At 51.5% G+C, this 8,035-nt stretch overlaps 1 protein-coding gene across 7 annotated transcripts in view; it reads left to right on the top strand.

The window, feature by feature from the left end:
- IKBKG (inhibitor of kappa light polypeptide gene enhancer in B-cells, kinase gamma) overlaps positions 1 to 5,428 on the top strand; it is a 13,478-nt gene extending 8,050 nt beyond the window's left edge. For all 7 annotated transcript variants that reach the window (XM_015571748.1, XM_006754772.2, XM_006754773.2 and 4 more), the window contains 6 exons: positions 834 to 986; positions 2,039 to 2,135; positions 3,758 to 3,901; positions 4,179 to 4,321; positions 4,514 to 4,566; positions 4,820 to 5,428. In XM_015571748.1, the coding sequence (XP_015427234.1) occupies positions 834 to 986; positions 2,039 to 2,135; positions 3,758 to 3,901; positions 4,179 to 4,321; positions 4,514 to 4,566; positions 4,820 to 4,956 (727 nt within the window). In that variant the 3' untranslated portion in view covers positions 4,957 to 5,428. The remainder of the gene's footprint in view (positions 1 to 833; positions 987 to 2,038; positions 2,136 to 3,757; positions 3,902 to 4,178; positions 4,322 to 4,513; positions 4,567 to 4,819) is intronic.
- The last annotated feature ends 2,607 nt before the right edge of the window (positions 5,429 to 8,035 follow it).

Below are 8,035 nucleotides of genomic sequence, written 5' to 3'. Positions count from 1 at the left end.
GTAGAAAGGCTTATTTTTTCTGGCTGCCTCCATTTCCTCTCCTCCCAATCTCTCCTGGCCCCTCCACGGAGACTGCTCTGGCTGGGCCCCCATCCCCCACCTGTTGGCCCCTAAGGGGTGGTTCTTGAGAGCTTCTCTCCCCTGGCCGCAGCAGCACTCTCTTCTGGGATCACTCCTTCACCTTTGAAGGGGCTTCCATAATGGATGGCATCAGCCTGAACCTGAGCCCCAGGTCTCCTTGGCACCTGCACTTGGTTGTTGGCTGGGTCCCTGCATTGACACAAACATGTTGCCCCTAACCTGGTGCCCTGCAGTTGTCGCTGTCTCCAGTGACAGCCCTCCTCCTTTCTTTCTTCTTTTTTTTTTTTGTTCTTAATCCTCACCCCAGGATATTTTCCCATTGATTTTTAGAGGGAGTGGAAGGGAGGGGAGAGACAGAGAGAGAAACATCGTTGTGAGAGAGAGACATCGATTGGTTGCCTCCTGTTTCCTGACTGAGGCTGGGGATCGAGCCTGCAACTGAGTTAGGTGCCCTTAACTGGAATCGAACCTGGGACCCTTCAGTCCAAGGACTGATGTTCTATCCACTGAGCCAAACCGGCTAGGGCAACCTCCCTCTTTCTCACGCTGTGTTGGCTCTGCATTGACAGGATGTTCTGAACCAAGACTCCTCCCCATGCTCCCAGGGCCCGTCCTCTCTCCTCAGACTGCAGAGCGTCTAGTGCTCTCTGGCTCCACCTGCCTTTCGCTGGCAGTCCTCAGCACAGCAGGGCTCCTGTGAGCACCCTCACTCCTGCTGGGGCCCTCTGTGACCTTCCTGTTCCCCCATGCAGGGTCCGGGCAGCCAGTGAGCAGGCCCGGAAGCTGGAGAGCGAGCGGGAGGTGCTGCAGCAGCAGCACAGCGTGCAGGTGGACCAGTTGCGCATGCAGAACCAGAACATGGAGGCTGCTCTGCGCAAGGAGCGCCAGGTTGCCTCGGAGGAGAAGTGAGTGGTGCCTGACATGGGAGGGATGGAGACCGGAGGGATGTCGGTGGCTTTCTACCTGTGGGAGAGCCCTTCGGACTGTCTGTGGCTGAGGGCCGGATTCAGTTCCTTAACCATTATCACATCCAAATGATTCATACTTTAAATGGCAACATTCTCCAGGCCATATTCAGACTACTGTTTGGCCCACGTGTTAACGGCGTCTGGGCCAGGATCCTTCATTCCTTTTGTTGGTATACCTTTGACTAGTCCTGCCTTTCTGTTTTTCATGAAGTTGACTTTTTTTGTTGTTGTTAATCGCCACCTGCGGATATTTTCCCCATTGATTATTTATTTATTTCATTTATTTTTTAAACATTTTTATTGATTTTTAATATTTCTAGGGAGAGGGATAGAGAGATGGAAACATTGATGAGAGAGAAACATTATCAATTGGCTGTCTCCTACATGCCCCTCACAGGGGATTGAGCCCACAACCCAGTCTTGTGCCCTGACCAGGAATTGAACTGGTGACCTCTTGGCTCCTGGGTCAATGCTCAACCGCTGAGCTACGCCAGGCCGGGCTTCTCGTTGATTTTTAGAGAGAGTGGAAGGGAGGGGGAGAGACAGAGAGAGAGAAACATTGATGTGAGAGAGACACATCGATTGGTTGCCTCCCACACGTGCCCCAACCAGGGTCAGGGATCGAGCCTGCAACCGAGGTACATGCTCTTGACCAGAATCAAACCCAGGACCCTTCAGTCTACACGCTGACACTCTAACCACTGAGCCTTACTGGCTAGGGCATGAATTGACTTTTTTAAAGAGTGCAGACAGTTCCATTTTATTATAAACATTTTTTTTCATACTTCAAAATATGCTAGTTATGAGGAAAATAATATTAACTATTTAGCCAAGCGTGCCTCGGAACTGATGGCCTCTAAGGCACGTATGTGCCCTGGGAGCCCCGTTCGGGTTTGTGGGAGGAAGAAAGTGGGCAGAGTTGGAAGCAGGAAAAGCTGTGGCTGGTCCAGGACAAGGTGGTTCCTCCAGCGAAAGCTCCTTTTTCTTAGGCGGAAGCTGGCGCAGCTCCAGGCAGCCTATCACCAGCTCTTCCAAGATTATGACAACCGCATGAAGAGCAGCCTGGTGAGCACTGAGCGAAACCGAGTGAGTATGGTGGGCACACCCCAGGAACTGCCTAGGACTGAGCTGACCCGGCTCCTCTCTCATGGGGCCTGCTCTCCCAAATGCGAGGGAGGGACACTCAACTTATCTTAGAGTTTTGTCAAGGCTGCAGTGTGATGGCTCAGGGTAGACTACGGGGAGATGGGGACACTTGGGCTGTGATGCTTGCTGCCTATGGTGGCCTGGGTTGGGTCTCCACCCGCTCCCTGGGCTGGGTCCTCTTGCTAGCCGTCACCAGTTTGGCTCCTGGCTCAGATTTCTCTGGGAATGTTTCCATCCCAGTGTTGAAGTCATTGGGGAGCCCTTTTCTAGTTTGTCCTTATGAGAACTCTACTGGGTTCAGTTTTTGTTTTGTTTTTAAATATATTTTTATTGATTTCAGAGAGGATAGGAGAGGGAGGGAGAGAGAAACATCAATGATGAGAGAGAATCATCGATCGGCTGCCTCCTGCACACCCAACACCGGGATCGAGCCTACAACCCCGGGCATGTGCCCTGACCAGGAATCGAACCATGACCTCCTGGTTCATAGGTCGATGCTCAACCACTGGGCCATGTCGGCTGGGCTGAGTACAGTTTTTGGTGATCACATTTTAAGAAGGATTCTGGGAAGGGAGTGTTGGCCTGAGTGGGAGCTTGTGCCAGATGACCTCAGAGGTCCTCTTCAGCCTGGTCAAACACGAATATACGCAGAAGAGACTTATAAGGGTAAAGCCTGAAACCAGTTACACAGGAAGAGTTAGTTGCCAAATTGTGGCCCTTAGATTTCCAGAGGGATGGTTGGGTGGTGTGTGTGCATGCATGTGGGCTTGTGTCTGTGTATCTGTGCATGTATCTATCTGTATGTGTCTGTATGTGTGTGTGTCTGAGTGCGAGTGTCTGTGAGTGTGTGTATGTGTGTGTCTGAGTGTGTGTGCGAGTGTGTGCGCGCGAGTGTGTGTGTATGTGTGTGTCTGAGTGCGAGTGTCTGTGTGTGAATGTGTGTGTCTGAGTGCGAGTGTCTGTGTGTGTGTGTGTATGTGTGTGAGTGAGTGCGAGTGTCTCTGTGTGAGTGTGGATGTGAGTGCGAGTGTCTGTGAGTGTGTGTGTATGTGTGTGTCTGAGTGCGAGTATTTGTGTGTGAGTGTGTGTGGATGTGTGTGTTTGAATGCGAGTGTCTGTGTGAGTGTGTGTGTATATGGGTGTCTGGGAGGGACCAGCAGACCTGTGATCAGGTGGCAGAGTGGAAGAAACGATGCGTTTTGGCGTAGTGGGTGCGTGGTGGAGTGTTAGTTTGGGAGAACAGCTCAGTGTGGAGCAGGCAGCCTCAGGAGGGAGTGTGGCTCTTGGCCTTTGAGGGGTTGGAGGAGGGCTGTCCAGCTGGGATTCTGGGAAGGGAGTATTGGCCTAGGTGGGAGCTTGTGCCAGATGACCTCAGAGGTCCTCTTCAGCCTCCACCTTCCCATGCCCTGCACACACTGACATCTTGTGGCTGGCGGGCCACCTGGGTCCAATCTTTTGTTCCTCTTAGTTCTTCTCGCCTGAAGTAGCAGCCGGCCTGGGGGTGGCACGACCCCAGGCCTGGGCCAGCTTGGGCTTCATCAGCTCCCCTCACCCGTCCCTAGGGAATGCAGCTGGAAGATCTCAAGCAGCAGCTCCAGCAGGCCGAGGAGGCCCTGGTGGCTAAGCAAGAATTGATCGATAAGCTGAAGGAAGAGGCCGAGCAGCACAAGATTGTGATGGAGACCGTTCCGGTGCTCAAGGCCCAGGTGAGGGTCTGTGGCCTACATGCGGGTGAGCAGGCCGGGCCTGCTGGTGCTGGCACCTGGCATGTCTCTGGTGCCATTTTGCAGTGGCTTCTCAGAAGCTCTTCGAGCCCCTTGGCCTCTTGACTATTCCTTGGCCTCTCGTGCACCTGGGGACTCTCTCTGTGCCATGGGCCGTGGGAAGGTGGAAGTGGGCTCTGCCTTCGCCCCTGTGCCCGGCACAGTGTCCAAGGAGTGGCTGATGGGTGGTGGGCACGTTCCTCTCTCTTGGCTTTGCCAGGCGGATATCTACGAGGCTGATTTCCAGGCTGAGCGGCAGGCCCGGGAGAAGCTGGCCGAGAAGAAGGAGCTGCTGCAGGAGCAGCTGGAGCAGCTGCAGCGGGAGTACAGCAGGTTGAAGGCCAGCTGCCAGGAGTCGGCCAGGTAGGTCTTGGAGCGCGTGGTGCATGCAGAGCAGAGCGAGATGGGGGCTGTGGGGGCTCCAGCTGTGAGCACAAGAGACTGAGGGCGCCTGGCCCTCTGTCTGTCCTCCTGCCGCCCTGTCCTTCCATCAGCTTTGTACGCCACTCAGAGCTTGGCTTGCACGTATTAATTGCATAGTTTCTCTTCTCAAAGGATTGAAGATATGAGGAAGCGGCATGTAGAGGTCTCCCAGCCCCCTGCCCAAGGTGAGAGCTGCAGGAGGAGGGGCTGGGGAGGGGAGGTTGCTTGCAGCCTGGGGAGCCTGGGCGGTGGGAGCTCAAATGGGCTGCTTCTCATTGGTACACTTCCCCCCCGCCCCCCCAGAGGGTTGCTAAAGGGAAGGTGCTAGTGGCAGTGACCCTGGGAATTGGATTTGATGGTCCCATCAGGTCTCAGTACTTTCTGTCCCCTCCTCCCCTGCAGTTTGTGCTGTAACCAGCCCCTCTCCTCCTTCTGCAGCTCACCAGTCCTTTCACCCCGCGTTCATCCAGAGAAGTCCCCCCGAGGAGCCACCTGACTTCTGTTGCCCCAAATGCCAGTATCAGGCTCCTGACATGGACACCCTGCAGATCCACGTCATGGAGTGCATTCAGTAGAGCCGCCTGCCGGCGACCAGCCCAGGACAGTGCAATCTCCGCTTCCCTCTCCCGCCTGCCTCGTTCCAGGCGAGGTGACAAAGAGCAGGCTGCTTCTTTGAGCGCCACGAGCTAGCTGCAGGGACTTCCGCTTCAGCTTCCCCGGCTGCTGGTTTGCCTCTTTTAGGGCCCACGGGGTCCCAGCCAGTCCTGATGCTGTGTTCTTTTTGTCCGTTCTGTCTGCTTGAACCACTTGCCTCTTGGGCTCCCTCTTCCACCTCCATTGGGGAAGTCAGGAATCAAGGTCAAGACTCTCAGAGAGGACTGCTTCCCAGCCTGAGATGGGAGGGAGCTCTTCCTTCTGGCCCAGCTCCTGCGCATGCGCTGCGGGCACAGTCCTGGGCTGTGTGCTCTTCGCTGGGAGGCTGCGCCACGGCATTTGCCTTGTTGCCAGTCTTTTTATTGTCATAAAAAATGCCACAGTGAAAATGCATTGGGTCAACCTTGTGTGTCTTTGGGTCAGATTCTTAGAAGCGGCCACACTGAGCATCTGCAAACAGGGTAGATGGTGCCGGTGCCCCCCAGTGTGGTTTCCTGCTCTCCCCTCGTTCCCCATAGCCTTGCCCTGGTGAGGGGTGTCAACCGGTGGGCTTTTGCCTTCATGTAGTTCTCATTAAGAGTGAGTGTGAGCGTCTTTCAGAGCTTCGGGGTCCTTTTCGATTCTGGTGTGAACGGCTTGTTTGTATCTGTTGACCAGTTTGCTCTTGGGTTGTTAGTCTTTTGTTCCTCGCTTTGTAGGAGCGCTTTGGCCATTAGTGGGGTCAGCTCTTCCGTGTGGTGGAAGTTGCAGTGATCTTTTCCCGCCGTGACTTGGTACTAGCGTGGTTTGGACTTGAAGTTTGTTATCTTTGTGTAGTGACATTTACCCGCCCTTTCTCCACTGCTTTGGGTTTGGAGTTGTGGCCACCTCATGGTCTAATGGGGTGCGGAGAGGGGATGCTTCTCCCAAGTAGCCCACAACCTGGGCATGTACACTGACCGGGAATCGAACTGTGATTCCCTGGTTCGTAGGTCGACACTCAACCACTGAGCCACATTGGCCAGGCAACCACTGCTCTTTTGAACTGCTTCCTTCTGTACGGGCCAACTCTGCATTCTACACCAGAGATTTTGAACCAGGCTGTTTGCCCAGAAGAGGGATTCTTCTTTCTTCTTTCTGGTTTTGCTCTGGTTGAGTTTCCGGAACAAGTGGTGGGATTCTGCCGGTGAGGGAAGTAGTTTGCCTGCCTTCTTAGCTGTGGCCCCTTGGTTCTCATGAGCCTGGCTTTGGGAAGTAGATAGACAGCTAGAAGCACATCCTGCCGGAACCTATGTTGTTCCCTGTTGCTCACACACCTGCTGCTCGATGCTTTAAGAAAAATCCAGATGGCCAGTTAGCACAATAGGAAAGCGTTTCTCTTTCACCAGTAACTAAAACAACACAGACTCCAACTGAACAGAAAGTAATTTCAAAAGTGCAACAAATGATGTCTGCTGCCCTGCTGGCAAGGTGCGGGGACAGGCCTGTCGTGCCACTCCTGGGTGGACCGGTTTGGCAGAATGGACTTTCTCAGCCTCTTTAACTGTAAGAGATAGTTAGGTACTGTGACTCTGACATTGTAGACATGCTCACTGCACCATCATTGAACATTTAAAAAAAATATTGATTTCAGAGAGGAAGGGAGAGGGAGAGAGATAGAAACCTCAATGATGAGAGATAATCATTGATTGGCTGCCTCCTGCATGCCCCACACTGAGGTTCTGAGCCCGCAACCTGAATGGGAATCAAACCTTGACCTCCTGGTTCATAGGTTGATGCTCAACCACTGAGCCACACTGGCCGGGCTGCATCATCATTTGTAGCTGCCAAAAGTTTTGGTGAAAGAGGAGGCTACACTCTGGACCACATGGGCCAGTAGACAAAATTATGTATAAGGTGTGACCCCAATAAAACAGTAAAAGCTGAAGATCCAGACCCTGCAACCATTTGGGTGGGAAAATGGTATTGTCATTGTCTTTTGAACAAGAACAAGGCCCTTTCTCTTAAGGCTACAAACTGCAGTATTTATGCATGAAATTATATGATGCTTTGTTAAGTGAGCTGTGAGAACATTACAATTTTTTTATATAAATGTTTGTATAACATTAGGAATAGCTGCTCTTTGAATGCTTGGTAAAACGGCTTAGATCTAATGGATTTCATGTGGGTGAGGGTAGATTTTAAACCACTGATTCAATTTCCTTGAAACTGAATTTAGTTGTACTCAGGTGTTTTGTTTCTTGAGTAAGTTATATTTTCTTAGCACAATGTTCAGTTAATCACTTTTCAGATTTACTGCAATAAATTTATCCTATCATTTAAAAATCTCTGCTATACTGTATTATATACTTTTTACTCCTAACATTTCTATTCATAATGTCTAACTTTAAAAAAATCAATCTTTTCAGATGTTTGCCTATTTTTTTCTCTCTTTTGAAAGGTGTCTGGGGAATCCTTTAAAAAATGTTTCCAGCCTGGCCGGTGTTGCTCAGTGGGTTGGAGCATTGTCCTGTGCATAGAAAGATCAATTCCTGCTCAGGGCACACACCTGGGTTTTAGGTTCGATCCCCAGTCAGGGTGTGTAGGGGAGACAACTGATCAATGTTTCCTCTCTTGCATGGATTTTTTTTCTCTCTCTCTTCCTTCCTCCCACACCTTTTTGTGCTTCTTAAAGAATACATATTTTTATTGCTTTCAGAGAGGAAGGGAGAGACAGAGAGAGATAGAAACATCAATGATGAGAGAGAATCATTGATTGGCTGCCTCCTGCTCACCCCACATTGGAGATTGACCCCGAAATCCGGGCATGTGCCCTGACCAGGAATTGAACCGTGACCTGATTCATAGGTCAATGCTCACCCACTTAGCCACACTGGCTGGGCACCTTTTTGTGCTTTTAAAGTTTCTCTACCAAAACAAGAGGCAGGGTTTGGGAGTAGGCTATATAATAATCCACAAATGTATATTCCATAGCTATTTTAGCCAGTCCCTGATGTATAGGCCTTTATGCTGTTCTCATTT

This window comes from Myotis davidii, unplaced genomic scaffold (genome assembly GCF_000327345.1).
Source record: "Myotis davidii unplaced genomic scaffold, ASM32734v1 scaffold2573, whole genome shotgun sequence".
NCBI classification, from domain to species: Eukaryota; Metazoa; Chordata; class Mammalia; order Chiroptera; family Vespertilionidae; genus Myotis; species Myotis davidii.
The sequence above is the reverse complement of the archived record's forward strand: the minus strand, read 5'-3'. Positions and strand labels throughout refer to the sequence as shown.